The 17322-nt window shown below is 46.0% G+C and overlaps 1 protein-coding gene across 5 annotated transcripts in view; it reads left to right on the top strand.

Moving 5' to 3' along the window:
* The window catches only part of GFOD2 (Gfo/Idh/MocA-like oxidoreductase domain containing 2), a 36041-nt gene extending 21467 nt beyond the window's left edge, over positions 1–14574 (top strand). The window contains exons 2-5 of one of the 5 annotated variants that reach the window (XM_081791555.1): positions 5662–6007; positions 10859–11753; positions 12527–12671; positions 14367–14574. In XM_081791555.1, coding sequence (XP_081647681.1) covers positions 5749–6007; positions 10859–11753; positions 12527–12659 — 1287 coding nt within the window. In that variant the 5' untranslated portion in view covers positions 5662–5748 and the 3' untranslated portion in view covers positions 12660–12671; positions 14367–14574. Of the gene's footprint in view, positions 1–5661; positions 6008–10858; positions 12423–12523; positions 12672–14366 lie in introns of those variants that run through there. The other 4 variants (XM_081791554.1, XM_060650453.3, XM_060650456.3 and 1 more) reach the window with 4 other exon arrangements.
* Positions 14575–17322: the final 2748 nt, after the last annotated feature.

The raw sequence follows: 17322 nt of genomic DNA, 5'->3' as shown, positions 1-17322 counted from the left end.
AACTGTTTTTCAACAAAGATATCAGAGTCATTCAGGGGAAAGAATAGTCTCTTCAACAAGTGGTACTGAATAACCACGTGAGGAAGAATAAAGTTGGACCCCCCCCCCCATACCTCCCAAATCCTCCATCCCCGCTATCTCCTGCCACTAATTTACTTTCTGTCTTCATGGATTGCCTGTTCTGAACATTTTCTATAAATGGAATCATAATAAATGGCCTTCTGTGACTAGCATCTTTCACTTAGCATAATGAAGGTTCATCCTTGTTGTAATTTGTATCAGTAGTTCATTACTTTTTGTGGTTGAAGAGTACTACATTGCATGGATATACCACATTTTGTTTACCCATTCAGCAGTTGATAGACATTGGGTGTCAACTTTTTGGCTATTAAGAAAGATTGTCCTATGCACATTCATGTACAAGTTTTTGTGAGATGATACGCTTTTAATATGATATAAAAGGGTCCAAATAAACAACTGTTCTCCACTATTTAATTTTCCCAGAAAGAAAAGACATACTCTTCATCAGTTACTCTGAAGCCATTTTTGTGATTTTGAGTAACTGTCTCCCCAACTTTTAGTTGATTTATACCTGACAATTTTGCAGAGTGTTCTTCTTACTCTGTTATTTAAGTATGTGTTTTAAAACCCATTTCTCTTTGAGATAATCTTTGAAAGTGACCCTGTACAAAGCTAGACCTGTCTGAAGATTTCTGGATCATGCAGGACCTTATAAGTCATACTGAAGAATCTGGACTTTGTGAAGTGTTTTGTTTGTTTGTTTGTTTGTTTGTTTGTTTTAAGGATCTATTTTATTTTATTTTATTTATTATTATTATTATTATTTTTTAGAGAATGCAAATGGGTGAGAGGGACAGAGGGAGAGAGAGAGAATCTTAAGCAGGCTCCACACTGAGCTTGGAGCCTGACGAGGGGCTCAGTCCCACAACCCTGGGATCATGACCTGAGCCAAAATCAAGAGTCGGACACTCAACCAACTGAGCTACCCAGGCAGGTGCTATTTAAGAATCTGGACTTTATAGAGGCGCCTGGGTGGCTCAGTCAGTTAAGCTTCCGACTTCGGCTCAGGTCATGATCTCACGGTTCGTGAGTTCGAGCCCCGCGTCCGGCTCTGTGCTGACAGCTCAGAGCCTGGACCCTGCTTCGGCTTCTGTGTCTCCCTCTCTCTCTCTCTACCCCTCCTCATCTCGTGCTCACTCTCTCTCGCTCTCTCTCTCTCTCTCTCTCTCTCAAAAGTAAATAAATAACTTTTTTTAAAGAATCCGGACTTTATAGTGAGTCCAGTGAGAAGTCAAAAAAGGTTTAAAAAGGAAGGAAGTGATGTGATCCCATTTGCATTTTAGAAAGATCTCTTTACAATATGAGGATTAGATGAAGGAAGGAAAGGATGGAAGGAAGAGAGATAAAGTAGAACGTTGTTGCAGTCATCCAGGTGAGCGGTACTCGGGGCTAGACTAGGGCAGTGACAGAGGTGATAACAATGAAGGGATGGATTTAAGAGATAATAAAGAGATAGGATCAATAAAACTTGATGAGTTACTTGTACGGGTAAGAGAATAGAGAAGTTACGGATGATGGCCAGCTTTCTGGGCTAAAGAATTGAGTTGATGATAGTAACATTCCATAAGAGAGAATATGGAAAGAAAATGTTTGAGTGAGGGTTTATGATAATTATTAAATGCTGACCATATATACTTGGCTAGGCACTTAAAACTGGACCTCATTTGGGGCACCTGACTGGCTCAGTCAGTTGAGCGTCTGTCTTTGGCTCAGAGTGTGATCTCATAGTTGGTGGATTTGAGCCCCACATCAGGCTCTGTGCTGATAGCTCAGAGCCTGGGGCCTGCTTTGGATTCTATGTCTCCTGCTCTCTGCCCCTCCCCCACTCACACTCTGTCTCTCAAAAATGAATAAATGTTTAAAAACAATTTAAAAAAAAACTTGACCTCATTTAATCTTCAGAAGACCCTGGGAGCTAAATAGCATTAGGCCTGTTTTACCCATGAAAAGAGTTGCATAAGAACTGGTGAAGCCAGAATTTGAACTCAGGTATCTCTCAAGCCTTCACTTCAGGTGCTCTCACCATCTCACTTTACTCTTTCTGTTCAGATTTAGTCATGTGGGTGTGTGGGTTATGGAAACTATAGAACATCAGTGTATATTCAGGAGTAGAATATGTGGGTGTGAAACTCTGGAGGGAAATCTGGGCTTATTCTGCAGATTTGGGAGTCCCTGGTATACCGATAAAGCTTTGGACATGAGTGGAAAGAGTATGTGGAACAAGAAGAAAAGAAGACACCTATGACTTGAACCTCAAAAACCTCAGCATTGAAGGTGCTGGGAACCCCAAAAGTGGCACTCAGAAATGACCAGAAAGGTGGGAGGATGTTGTGGATGGGGAGGGAAGAGATGTATATCCCTAGTACTTGGAGTTACTAAAGGAACACCATGTCTCCTTTAAACTGTGAATAGGCTGGGGCATCTGGGTAGCTCAGTCGGTTAAGCGTCTGACTCTTGGTTTTGGCTTGGGTCATGATCTCTTGGTTCATGGGTTTGAGCCCCCCATTGGGCTCTGTGCTGACAGTAGAGTCTGCTTGGGATTCTCTCTGCCACTCCCCGCTTGCTCTCTCTCTCTCTCTCTCTCTCTCTCTCCCTCTCTCTCAAAATAAATAAATAAACTTAAAAAAAAAACTGAAAATAGGTGGACTCTGATCTGTGAGGAGATGCAAATGAAGCAGTGTTATTGTGGATTAAAGTAGAACAGCAAAGTTGTGTGTTTGGATAAAACTTCTTAAAATTTAGGATTTGTGGTGAGCAAGATCAGTGGTAAGGTTTTTAAAAGATAGTTGGAAGACTAAGGGAACGTAAAGTGTTTATAAAATTATTATTTAAAATGGTACAGCCCCAGTGGGAAACAGTATGGTGGTTCCTCAAAAACTTAAAAATCTACCGTATGATCTAGCAATTCTACTTCGGGGTATAAATGCAAAGGAATTGAAAGCAGCATCTTGAAGAGGTATTTGAACACCCATGTTCATAGCCGCGTTATCTGTTGTAGCTAAAATACAGAAGCAACCCAAGTGTCTGAACAGATGAATGGATAAGTAAAATGTGGTATATACATATGGAATGGAATATTATTTGAATTTAAAAGGGGAGGAAGTTCTGACACATGATAAAACATGGATGAACTTTGAGGACATTATGCTAAGTGAAATAAGCCAATCACAAAAAAACAAACACTATGACTCCCCTTCTATGAGGTACCTAGCATAGTCAGAGTCATAGAGACAGAAAGTAGAATGGTTAGAGCACCTGGCTGCTGTCAGTAGAGCATATGACTCTTGATCTTGGGGTAATAGGGTCTTGGGTTTGAAGCCCATGTTGGGTGTACAGATTACTTAAAAAAAAAAAAAAAATATATATATATATACACACACACACACACACACACAGTGACTAGGGAGAGGGACTGGAAAGAGGAGTTACTGTTTTTTTTTTTTTTTTTTTTTTTTTTTATTTTTGGGACAGAGAGAGACAGAGCATGAACCGGGGAGGGGCAGAGAGAGAGGGAGACACAGAATCGGAAACAGGCTCCAGGCTCCGAGCCATCAGCCCAGAGCCTGACGCGGGGCTCGAACTCACGGACCGCGAGATCGTGACCTGGCTGAAGTCGGACGCTTAACCGACTGCGCCACCCAGGCGCCCCTACTGTTTAATGAGTATAGAGTTTCAGTTTTGCAAGATGAAAAGTTTTGGAGGTAGGTGGTGGTGATGGTTGCACAATATGAATGTATCACTGAACCTGTACACTTAAAAATAGTTAAGATGGGGCACCTGGGGGACTCAGTAAATTAAGTGTCTGACTCTTGATCTCAGCTCAGGTTATGATCTCAGGGTTGTGAGTTCAAGCCCCGTGTTGGGCTCTGCACTGGGTGTGGAGCCTACTTAAATTAAAATTTGGAGCACCTGGGTGGCTCAGTCAGTTGAATATCCAACTCTTGGTTTTGTCTCAGGTCATGATCGTGCAGTTTGTGGGTTCGAGCCCCATGTTGGGCTCTGCACTGACAGAGCGGAACCTGCTTGGGATTCTCTCTCCATCTCTGTCCCTCCCCTGCTCGTTCTCCGTCTTATTCTTCCTCTCTCTCTGTGTCAAAATAAATAAACATTTAAAAAGTTAAAAATTTTAAAATTTTAAGGGGTGCCTGGGTGGCTTAGTTGTGTTAGCATCCAACTTGATTTCAGCTCAGGTCATGATCTCATAGTCATGAGATCGAGCCCCTTGTGGGGCTCCCCACTGAGCATGGAGCCCGCTTAAGATTCTCTGCCCCCCCCCCCCCGGCCCTACTCCACTCCCCAACTTGTGCTCGCTCTCTCTCTCTCTCTCTTTCTCTCTCTCTAAAAAAAAAAAAAAGTTTAAGATTGTAAATTTTATGTGTATTTTACCACACACAAAAAAAGAATTTAATTTACTATGAAAAGAAAATGACAGTGACACAGCTTCATCCCTTTATATGAACTCAGTGGGTATGGAGTTACCATTGACCTAACACACAGCCAGAGAGGGTACTACTGGTTTAGCAGAGGGGCTGCTGTATGGGGAAACCTGATACCCTAAGCACACCTAAATCTCATCTTGGTTTCCAAGAAGACTTTTGTCTGTTTTTTATTTCATTTAATAACCCTTGTGATCAGAAGGAAAAATTCCACAGTAAGACATACTCATTGTATAAAATTTGGCAATGTTTGAAAAACAAAATTCATCCATAATCTCATAATTTGAGTAATCATTATTAAATTCAGGTGTATTCTGGTCCTTCTAGTGTCATGTGTGAAATATATTTACAGATAATATTATAGATATCCTTATATGTTTTCATTCATATATATTTATTTTTTTCTGTGCTTTAAAAAAATGGATATCATACTTCACATATTGTTTTGTTTTCCCTCTTTTCAGTGAACATATGGTGATGTCTTGCAGGTCATTGAGGGCTTTCTATCCCCTTGGTTTTCAGTGACTGCATAGTGTTATTTATCTTACCCATTACTGTAATTCAGCATCTAGATTGTTTCCCAGTTTTTCACCTATCATAGATAATGTTGGAGTGAATATCCTTATACAAAAAATACCATTTTAAACTTCCTGTTACTGTTATTGCCAGTTTGGTAGTTGAAAAAAAAATTTTTGTTTGTTTCTAGTGAACGTTCTCTATGCTTGCTACCATAAACTTGTAAATTATAATCTGCACAGCACTTAGGTAGTTCTCTTCCAACTTGTATTGGTTTTTGTTTCCCACTCCTCTTTTCCTTTTTCTAATCTAGTATCATAGAATCATGAACTTTTACAGTTAAGGCCCTGATAGTTAAATGATTGGACCAGAGTCACACAAAACATTAAATAACAGAACAGAGATTTAACCCAGCTTTACTCATTTTTCATTTTTCTTCCTTTCAGTAGATGTATATTACTAATATCCTTAAGTCTCCATGGGAAAAGCTTTTGCAGCTTTTCATTTTGGAGTAGTACTTCACTTGTGCTTTTGTGGCAGAGAACTTGTTGCTTCCAAATAAGTCCAGAAGGTAGCCTCGGCTGAGTATGCCATCCACTAATAGCCAGTATAATGCTTGCCGTTCCAGGAGCCATGTTTGACCAGGACTGTGGGAAGGTCGTATTCATGCTGGAGGCTCTTGTGAGGAGATGAGTTGGTGAACAGAGAAGCCGGCATGAAGATGCTCCCAGGAGTGGGCGTGTTTGGGACCGGCAGCTCTGCCCGGGTTCTGGTCCCACTGCTGAGGGCAGAAGGGTTCACCGTGGAGGCCCTGTGGGGGAAGACTGAGGAGGAAGCAAAGCAGCTTGCCGAGGAGATGAACATCACCTTCTACACCAGCCGGACCGATGATGTCTTGCTGCATCAAGACGTGGATCTTGTGTGCATCAATATCCCCCCTCCACTCACCCGGCAAATATCTGTGAAGGCTCTAGGTACGGATAGTCAGACGATAGCAAGGGTAGGATGTATCTCCTTCTGGGTGGTGTCTTGTGTGTCACTGTTCTCCTCTTGTGCCTATGTGGTCCTTCTTGGGCTTTGGTCTGCAGGTAATGGTACTCTGGGACAACATTCACCCTTAGAGCCGTCCTGGGGAGGGCACACTGGGGGTGTTACAGCTGTGGAAAGAAATGCTCCAGGCTTACCTACCTCCCATAAGTAACTCCCTGAGCAAAAATTAAGCATATGCCAAGAGTTGTCTTGTCACAGGGACCAGAGATCATTACATTACATTTCATGCAATGTAAAGTTGGCCTGTTTGAAGTCGGAGTTCAAAGACTTGGGCAATGGGAAATTGTGACTGATGTATTTGTTCTTCCATTTCCGTGGCACGTAGCACCTCAGAAAGGATGGAGAGGAGGGTGTAACGAGGCTGCCATTTCCCATGTTTTGTCAGTCCTTCACTAGATTGAGTGCACGCCCTTCCTGCCACATTTTGCAATCTTGTGTTCCAGAAGTCAGGAAGGCCCTCGGACAGTGCTGGGCTTCCCTGACAGGATCCACAGGACAGCCAGCTCACATGTCTGCCCCCTTGGGAAGCACAAGGCAGTATAGGGCTTGCTGAGTTGTTCTCCTGCAATTCCTGTTGGGCATCTCTTCCCAGTCAACTCTGGGCAACCTTTTCTCTTTTTCTAATGTAAATCAGAATCTAATTTAGTAAGAAAACAAGCCAGTAAATAGTCATCCAGCATGTTTGTTGTTGTTGTTGTTGTTGTTGTTGTTTGGTGTTTGTTTTTTTAATGCCTTCTAGGTGCCAGGCACTGTCCTGATGTCATTCAGGACATTCAAAGCAGTGTTGGATCAAAGCCCTCCCTGCCTTCAGATTTCACAGTTCAGTTGGAGAGACTAGAGATAACACACATTACAAAGTAAATGAGACAATTCAGGTAGCATATAATTAATTGACAGAGAAATTATTTAATGAAGGTGATAGGAGCAAAATATTTCTCTGATGCAGTCAGAGATCTCTGGGCCCAGAAACTGGTATGCCACTAGGCTTGACCACTCCTCCTGGACACTACCATGATGGAGAGTCCAAGCCACTGCTACTTGTTTCCCTTGTTCTGAGGAGAAGAGGATGTCGGTCACCTCTTGCCTAATGCATTGGTAAGGATAAACGTTCATTGGAGTGAATAAGAACATGAGTGTCTGGTTGTTGATTTGGGGGCATGTACATTTTGGCCAAAAATTGTAGATGGTTTGTCTTTTCCAGAGAGCACTCTAAGGATGTGTGACACTGGAGCTATCCACTGGACACTAGATTCTTAGGAGGGCAAGTAATGGCTTTCAGATTGAGTTTAGAAGTAGGCCTATGCCAACACTTTAACAGAAGGCTAGTTCAGGGGGATCAAGCTATTGTGGTCACTTGACTTCCTGCCATCCCTGTGACATGAATACAGGCTGGTGATGCCAGGTGTATCCAGAGGCAGAGTTCTAGAGGCTCTAAGTCTGCTTATATATTAGGGTTCTCACAGAGACCATTGCCAAGCTGTGTAGGAAGAAAGAGGAAATCCCAAGTTCTTTGGCTACAAGCCTGCTGTTTTCTGGTTCCTGGTATAGGAAAGCACCAGACTTTGGATCTTTTAATACAAATAGGAAGGACAGGAATGACCAGAGGCTTCTGGAATCTTATGTCCCAGCCCTCAGTGAAGCAGGGTCATCTGTCTTCTCACTGCATCTATGCTGTCAGGAGGAAGAGGGTGTGAATGAGTCCTTGGTCTGTTCTTATAGACACACAGTCCCAGGGTCAAGTTGGTGGGACTGGGAGAGCCATGTCAGCTGGACCTGCCTTGAGGCACTGCTCACTCAAACCCCAAAGGAGTCACTGAGTATATTGTGACCATGAAGTTCACTTCCTGTGAACAAAGAGGTGCTCTGGGGCACTTCACTCCTGGGTAATCTGGAGAATATGAGCTGGAGAAAGGATTGCAGCTTGAAATTTGTTCCCCCTCCAAAAAATCTAAGCTAATAAGCACTCAGCATTCATGCTTTTCCCACTCCCTGGAGACAAAAATCAGTTCCCAGCTTCTCTGATCCCTCCTTTGGCTTCCTAGCAGGAATGCTAGATAACTTAAAAAAAAATTTTTTTTTAATGTTTATTTATTTCTGAGGAGACAGAGACAGAATGTGAGGGGGTTAGGGGCAGAAAGAGAGGGAGACACAGAATCCGAAGCAGGCTCCAGGCTCTGAGCTGTTAGCACAGAGCCCGACACGGGGCTCGAATTCACGAGCTGTGAGATCATGACCTGAGCTGAAGTTGGACATAACCGGCTGAGCCACCCAGGTACCCCAGGAATGCTAGATAACTTAAATATGTCTTTCAAGATAACCCAGGTCCTCCTAAAGTTAAAGACCCTGTGCGGCTGGCCTTGCAGGAGCCTGTTTAACTTAAGATGGCCTTTAGCTTCCCTACTGATAATACTACTGAGTCTTAAGTTAAAAAGCATCCCCGTTGTTTGGGCTCAAAATGGGAGGTCTCTCCCCTTTCCCTGACCTCTCATGACATGGAACAGAAATTTCCTTATCCTGGTTTTACCATCACCAAACTCCCAGGAGCCACAAAAGTCCTTTTCCCCCCTGCCCACCTCCTTTCTGCCCCATGCTGCAGTGTCCACCCCAATTCCTACAGTGAATAGTTATAGCAAGTAGTTTCTGGGTTAGCCAGAGCTACAGCCCTCAGATGAGGTGTTAGTGTCTGAGAATCTAATTTCCTCATTACTTTCCTGGTCAGCTCTATGTGTTCTGCACTCAGGTGGCCAAATTGTCACCCAGTATGGTGATTCTCCAGTCCCTAATCCTAAAATCTCACATGTGTAAGGAAGCATTAGAGATTCTCCGAGAGCAGATCGTGATAACAGTCAGGGGCTATTCTCCCTGAAGGGCCCCCTCCTGCGAGACCCCAGTGTAAGGACCTCTTCCCTTGGTTTGGCACCCACTACTTCTTTGGAGGTATTAACATAGGGAACCACCCCAAGCTCTCAGGAGTATCCCAGGTATTGTTGTCTTGTGACTGCTCATACCCTCATGAGCTTTCATCTTAAAACATCTTAAAAATATTGATCCTTTCTGCTTCCTAAAACAGAAGCTGCCCAGTTCTAGCTCTCTTCGGGGCTTTTTCTAAGGCTTTTTTTGCTCTCTTAGTCCATCCCACCTATAGTATACTCAGAACAGGCATGAGAGCATAAGGGTTAATTTTACTTTCTTTCCCTTCCTACCAGAGCCAAACATTTTCTGGCCTTTTGACTACACCAAATTGTTGGATCAGTGTTTTTAGAGAACAATCTTTGGGAAATCTTAGAGCCCTTTCTGCAATTGCAACTGAGAGTACAGAGCCCATCCCCTAGAGTATAGATTAAATACTTTTGCCCAAAGCTGGTGATCTACTAAATGTATGAAGGTACACAAGCATGTCCTCTCTCCAGCCCATGTGTATTAGGCAGTGTTCTTCAGAGAAACAGAACCAATGAGGGTATATATAGAGAGAAAGGAATTTATTTTAAAGAATCCTCTCTTGATTGTAGGAGTTGACAAATTTGAAATCTACAGGGTAGGACAACAGGATGGAAATTCCAACAAGAGTTGATGTTGCAAACTTGAGTCTGAAGGCAGAATTCCTTCCTCTCCATGGAACCCCAGTCTTTTTTCTTGAGGCCTTCAACTGATTAGATAAAGTCCACCCACATTGTGGAGAATGATCTGATGTACTCAAAATATACTGGTTTAAATGCTAATCACATCTAGGGGCTCCCGGGTGGTTCATTTGGTTAAGCATCTGACTTCAGCTCAGTTCATGATCTCATGGTTCGTGAGTTTGAGTCCTGCATCGGGTGAGCTTGAGCCCTGCTTTGGGTGAACACAAGCCCTGCTTCTCTCTCTCTCCCTCCCTCTCCCCCTTGTGGGTTTTTCTCTCTCTCCTTCTTTCTCCACCTTCACTCACCTGTGCCATCTCTCTCTCTCAGTTAAAAAAAAATAAAATAGGGGCACCTGCGTGGCTCAGTTAGTTGAGCATCTGGCTTTCCCTCAGGTCATGATCTCACAATTCATAAATTGGAGCCCCGCGTCGGGCTCTGTGCTGATGGCTCCGAACCTGGAGCCTGCTTTGGATTCTGTGTCTCCCTCTCGCTCTCTGCCTCTCTCTCTCTTTCTCTCAAAAAATAAACATTAAAGAAGTTTTTAAATAAATGCTATTCACATCTAAAAAATACCTTCATAGCAATGTCCAGACTGGTATTTGATGGACACCACAGCCTTGCTGGGTTGGCACATAAAATTACAGATTTTTTAAAAAAATTTTAATGTTTATTTATTTTTGAGAGAGAGACAGAGCGTGAGTGGGGGAGGGGCAGAGAGAGAGGGAGACACAGAATCTGAAGTGGGCTCCAGGCTCCAAGCTGTCAGCACAGAGCCTGACACGGGACTCAAACTCACCAGCTGTGAGATCATGACCTGAGCGGAAGTTGGTCGCTCAACCGACTGAGCCATCCAGGCACCCCATAAAATTACATATTATACCTCCTCTCTTTACTTGCCATTCCTGGTTTGCACCTTCTACCTCTACTCCTTTCATTTTCCCTTAAGAATTTACTCTTCATTCTGCAGTCTATAGCTTGTTCTCCAGTCCCAGTCACCAGGTACCATTTTTATCCAAGCTGTTGCCTTTCCTCTTGTCCCAGGCCACCATCTGATACAGGAGGCTTTTCCGAGTTCATTTGCCTTCAAGAAAATATTTTTTCCTTCATTGTAAATCCCTTGGAACTTTGAGACTTCTTGGTGTGTTTTATTCTCAGGTATTGGGAAGAATGTGGTTTGTGAGAAGGCAGCAACTTCGGTGGATGCATTCCGGATGGTGACAGCCTCGCGCTACTACCCACAGCTGATGAGTCTGGTGGGGAATGTGCTGCGCTTTCTGCCTGCCTTTGTGCGCATGAAGCAGCTGATCGCGGAGCACTACGTGGGCGCGGTAATGATCTGCGATGCGCGCATCTACTCAGGCAGCCTGCTCAGCCCCAACTATGGCTGGATCTGCGACGAGCTTATGGGTGGTGGGGGCCTGCACACCATGGGCACCTACATCGTGGACCTGCTGACCCACCTGACTGGCCGGAGAGCTGAGAAGGTGCATGGGCTGCTCAAGACCTTTGTGAGGCAGAATGCAGCCATCCGTGGCATCCGACATGTCACCAGTGATGACTTCTGCTTCTTCCAGATGCTCATGGGTGGAGGCGTGTGCAGCACGGTAACACTTAACTTCAACATGCCAGGTGCCTTTGTGCACGAGGTCATGGTGGTGGGCTCTGCAGGACGCCTTGTTGCCAGAGGAGCTGACCTCTATGGGCAAAAGAACTCTGCCACACAAGAGGAGCTGCTCCTGAGGGACTCACTGGCTGTGGGTGCAGGGCTGCCCGAGCAGGGGCCCCAGGATGTTCCACTGCTCTACCTGAAGGGCATGGTCTACATGGTGCAGGCCCTGCGCCAGTCCTTCCAGGGGCAGGGGGACCGCCGCACGTGGGACCACATCCCTGTTTCCATGGCCGCCTCGTTCGAGGATGGGCTGTACATGCAGAGTGTGGTGGATGCCATCAAAAGGTCGAGCAGATCCGGGGAGTGGGAGGCCGTGGAGGTGATGACGGAAGAACCTGACGCCAACCAGAACCTATGCGAAGCTCTCCAACGGAATAACCTGTGAGCCTGCACATGGGCTCCCTGCCATGGGGCAGAAGGGATGGGGAGGGACCAGAAGGATGAGACAGGAGGTCTTGGCCATTGCACACATAGTGTATTTCATTTCATGAGTCAACTTGGGCAGGGTCCAGGTGAAGCCCAAGGTGGCCTTGGGAAAACACCCCCTCCAATGCTCAGACTTGGAGGGTGGTGGTATAGCTGAGGGCTAGCAGCTCCCACAGTGTAGCCAAGTAGAGCTGCCCCCAGGTCTCTGCATAGTCATGCTGGTGAGCAGAGCCAGCAAAAGCTTGACTTGGAGGCTGCTTCAGCCTATTTGTGGCCCTAACTAGGTGAGAAAGCACAGCAAGGACCCAGCTTGGCTGATTCCTCAGGCCTGAGGGAAAACGACAAGAAGCCTTGTTTTCATGCCCTTCCTGGGCTAGAGCATCTCAGGAATGGTGAGGGCAGCAAGCTATCCCTCAGGGATCCGTACCTGCCCTCCTTCCCATATGCCCAGGCCTTTCCAGCCTCCAGGCTGCCCCTTCCCTGGCAGGGAGGAATGGGTTCTTCATTGGGTGAGCTCTCAGGGGCTATTGACCTGGGGCAAAGGGTCCCTGATTTGGTGGAGAGGAGACAGGGAGAGTTCTGGAATATCTGATAAATATTAATAAATCAGAAAGTCTGACACTATGGCAGTTGGTTGTTGGTTGTTTGGTAAGTTCGGTTTCTTTAATAATGAGAGGCTTGTTTATTGTAGTTTGTTTATATTTTTTCTCTCCTTGTGGCCACAGCAGATCTGGCCTGCCCTGGATCCATCATGGTCTGGTGGGCATATTCCCTTGTGACAGAATCCCAGGAGTCCTCCAAGGAAAAGTCTTTTCTCAGGGAACAAGACTCAAGACTTCCTTAACCTCAAGACTTCCCTGACCTGGTAGGCAGGTGAGGGAGATAGGGAGAGTTTAAGGCCTTCCTGGGCTGGAGGTCAGGAAGAGTTCTGTTCCTACAACCATGGATTTGGCTCCGGGAAACCCTGGGAGAGGGGAGGTAAGAAGTGGTCCCGGGGAGCCTGGATGCACTGCCCTTGGAGTAGGTACAGCCTAACGCTGCCTGACCTAGATAGCCAGTCACCAACCATGCTTTTTATTAACTATTCTACACTGGGACTGCCTTTTAACGAAGTCAGTCAGAGCTGAGGTGGGTCGGGGGGTCGGGGAAGTGGACACACACCCCCCCTTCGTTTCCTCTGCCAGCCTGCCAGGATTAAGCCTAGACGGAACTCTTCCCTTCTCTAAACTTCACTCTCTCTGCCTTGCCCTGGGCTCCTTGCCAGAGAGAGAAAGGCTCAGGGAAATCTCCCTCTTCTTCTTGGCACCCTTTCTAGAAGTCACTAGGCCTATTTTCCTGTGTGTGGTCCTGATTTAAAACTTTGTCCTTGTGAGCTAAAATAACAGTGACTAGTGCTGGGGAGTGTGCTTACTGAATGCTCCTCGCCCGGAGACACTTCACACATATTTCATTTGATATCCAAACCACTCTGTGAGGTCCTACTATTAATATTCTCATTATTCAGATCATGAAACTGAGGCAGAGAGGGGCAAAGTTACTTGCCTCCTATAAGTTAAAAGTGATGGAGCCAAGGAGGAGCATGGTCAGGGTCATCTGACTACAGAGACTGACCCTGACCTACTCTTTCCCCAGCACTTAAAGATCTCAGAGACTGAGTGCCCAGACATTGCCCCTCCCCGCTCAGGTCCTGCCCTCCAGGTTACTGCCTTCTCTGTGCAGCAGAAATCTGTCTGCCCTCAACTAGGAGAAGGAAGGACTACAGAGAGCCCTGCGAGGCAGGATGCTGGTAGAGTTCAGAGAGGCTGTTCCCTTCCTCCTGACTCCAGGTCAGTCCCTCTGAGTGTTACTAGGAAGATGGGATCCCTCCTAAATTGGGGGATTTACTAAGAAAGCTCATGCACCTTTCCCAGTTGTACCTGACTCAGGTTTACTGCCCCACAGTGGCACTTCTTAGGTTTTATAGGGCTCTACAACGAACCCCTTGTTGACAAAGACAGGTTCCCAGAAGTCCTAGGGCAGAGTGCAGTGGGCTTGGTGCACAGCTACTTTTGTGAGGGCCCTGGGGTCCTCTGTTGGTACTCGCTAGAGCCTAGGTCCATGGCCATCCTTCAGACATCTTTACCATTATAAATTTCTTGGGTTGGTCCTGGGGAGGAGATGTACCTTAAAATGGCCCAGGTACCTGTGGCCTAGGAAGTCAGCAGGGTTCTGGCCCTCAGGATGGACTGTGCCTACACATGGATTCAGGCTTGTCCTGCACCGCCCCCTCCTGGAGGAAAGCAGCATCACCTCCCAGGTCCTGTTTCCTAAATTTCAGGATCTTTTTGGAGTCAGAGTGAATGAAGTTTTTCCAGCCTTCTGAAAATGGTTTGTTTTTCCTCTCTCTGACAACAACCAGAAAATAACTTACTTTTTTTTTTTTTTTGCTTTTATTTGCATTTATTTTATGCAGAATTTACTCCCAGGCCATAAGTTTTGTTTCTTCAGTTTCTTCTGGCGTACCTTTTTTTTCTGTGCAACTTCCTCTTCTGGTTTAGGAACAATCTGTTTTTTGTTTTTGTTTTTCAGTAAGGATCATCTCAGTGTGGCAGGGAGAGCTCATGTATGGATTAATCTGACCACGAGCCCTGTAAGTTCTATGCCACATCTTGGGGGCTTTGTTCACCTGGATGTGCTCAATGACCAGAGAATCTACATCTAAACCCTTAAGTTCAGCATTACTCTCTGCATTTTTAAGCATGTGCAATAAAAATTCAGCACTTTTTTTGGCCACCAACCCTGTGTCCAGCCCCACTGTTTGGCCTGGGTACAGCTACCAACTCCACCATTGTAGCGATGGAATGGCACACACTGCTTCTGCAAAGTGACATCTTTCAGATACTTGGTGGCTTTTCGGATATATATACCCTTGATTACCTGGCAAGTTTCACATGTGTTCTTAAAGTGAACACAAAGATTTGAACCTTTTGTTGGCATGATTTTGTCGGGTTTTCCAGGTCAAGTGAATAGCGAACCATTTTCAGAGATCACCTCAGGCTGCTTACAGGAAGAGCCAGAAAAGAACTTTCAAAATACTTTTTGCTTATTTCTCAACCCCCCAACCGAATGTAGGCCTCATACTCACTCAGACAATCAGCAGTCTCCTCACCTCCCTGTCCCCGGTCTCCCTTCCTCATTCTACCCTTCTCACTGCTGCCCACATGACCTCTCCAAAATATCAGGCCAAGATCCCTCCTTGCCGGCACCCCTTCTCATCACTCCCAGACTTGCCTAACCTGGTCTCCTGATGTCCATGCCTCTGCTTCAGCCATGCTAAATGGCCCTCCTGAGTGAGGCTGACTTCTATACTAGCAAGGCTTTGTGTCTGGTGTATCCCCTGCTTGGAAGGCCACCCAAATCTCCTTCAAGAGTCAGCTGAAGGGCTGCCTCTTCATTGCTTCCCTAGGCAAAACAGCAGTCCCAACGCCCACACCCACCTCAAGGTCCCACAGCCTTGGTCCTCTGCTCTTCTGTGGTACCTGTCTCCTTGCACCCTACTCAGCATTTCCCCCTTAGATTGAGCTTCTAGGAACAATAGTAGTTACTTGTTCTTTCTGTGGCTATTGTCACCCACCCTGCTTTAGGAAAACCTATCAGGTAATAGACCTGCAAATATAGATCAGTTCTTTGCTGGTTACTGAGTATTTCCTGTGCCACCTGTTGGAAGAGAGGAACAGAGTTTCCTTGTCAGTGCTGGCCTGGGTCAGGCCTTAGCCAGAGTTTTCAAGTCCACAAATCTACAGGGTTCAGGAAAGGGTGCTGCCTCCCTGGTGCCCAGGGTGTGATTTCGTGCAAGGCCACTTCTCTCCAGGTCTCTCCTCCCTCAGCCATAAAGTGAGGCAGTCAACTCAGTTATGTGAAGAGTCCTTTACCTCTGAGAAATTCCAAAGAATCCATGCTCATCCCTATGGACAAGATTTGGTCTGCATGGTCCCTGTGGACAGTATCTTCTGGGGTGGTCCAGTCACTAACCAGGGAAACGTATGGGCAAAAATGTCCTGACACCATGACTTGCCCTGTAGTCTTGCCACCAGGCCAGTGAGCTTCCAAGTGATTCCTAAACATAGAAGCAGCCTGGGATGATGTGCATTTTCTTCCTACTTCTATCTGGGCTTGCCCACCCTATCCCTTCCAATGACCTTGCCAAACCAGTATTCGAGGGGCCCTGCACATGGTTCTGGACTTTGGATGGCCTCAGCCTTTCAGATCCTGACCTGCCCTCTGCAACTTCCTCAGCTCCCCACCTCGGTCTCCTTATCTTTGTGTCTTTTATGGGGGCTCTCCACTAGATGGGTGCAATGCAATGATGTATGCCCTTGGGGAGTTCACAACCTAGTTCCAAGAGCAGGTCTAACCCACAACGGCAGTAACATGTAAATGCTATGACATAGGGCAACATTGGGTGCTGCCTGGCTCAGCACGAAGTAAAGTGCCCGAGTCTTCAAGGTAAGAGTGCACTAGTCAGGTGGAGGGGTAAAGGAATGAAGGCACTTTAGGCAGGAGAAGGCCCATGTGCAGAGTGAAAGTAAGAAAGTTGTGGCTGGTCAGGGACTTATAGAAGCCACTGAAAAGTTATGTTTTGTTTTGTTTTTTAAGTTTATATATTTTGAGAGAGAGAGCAGGGGAGGGGCAAAGAGAGAGGTAGAATTCCCAGCAGGCTCCGCACTATCAGCATGGAGCCTGATGTGGGGCTCGAACTCCCAAACCGCAAGATCATAACCTGAGCTGAAATCAAGAGTCAGATGCTTAACTGACTGAGTCACCCAGGCGCCCCGCCACTGGAAAGTTTTTAAGGCATTTGGAGCAAGAGGAGCAACATGCCAGGGAGAAGCAACACCATCAGGTTCAGGTGTGTGTGTACCAGGATCAGTGGGGTGGATTGGTTGGGGAAGGAACCACAGGCAGAGAAACTAGTGAGCTCTCACCTGGGAATACCAGTGTCCCAAGGCAAAAGTGCTGACTATGAGATATGAAAGGTTCTCAATCTAGAGGGCACATTCACCAGCCTTGATGCCTGATTAGCTTGTAGGAGTCAATGAGCAAAGAACAGGATGGGGTCTGGGGTGACACCCAGGATTTTGGCTTGAACAATTGTGTAGATGAGACACAGGAGGGAAAGCAGATTGGAGGGAGGAGAGGTTACTCATTTAATTTTAAATTCTTTATGTTTAAGGTATCTGAGGTACGTTCGGGAGGATGAGGAGGTGGCACGATATGAGGGTTTCCAAAGTGGCCAAACGATAATTTCAGTTATCCAGTGGCTTGGCTGCAGGGCTCCAGGAGAACATTCACATCCACCACCACCCCCTGGCTGCTAGGAAAAAGTCACAGATGCCTCTGTTGGCAGGGCCACTCTGGGGGCAAAGTCTGGTCCAGCTTTAGTCCCCAGTATGTGGAAAACATTCCAAAGACACCACTCTTGGGGCAGGCAAGTGAACTCTGACACCTCGGTGGGAGATCCCAAGTATTGATCCCCTGAGGTCAG

Source organism: Panthera onca, chromosome E2 (assembly GCF_046562875.1).
Source record: "Panthera onca isolate mPanOnc1 chromosome E2, mPanOnc1 haplotype 2, whole genome shotgun sequence".
Taxonomy (NCBI): Eukaryota; Metazoa; Chordata; class Mammalia; order Carnivora; family Felidae; genus Panthera; species Panthera onca.
Note: the sequence above shows the minus strand (reverse complement) of the source record. Positions and strands in the feature narration are given on the sequence as shown.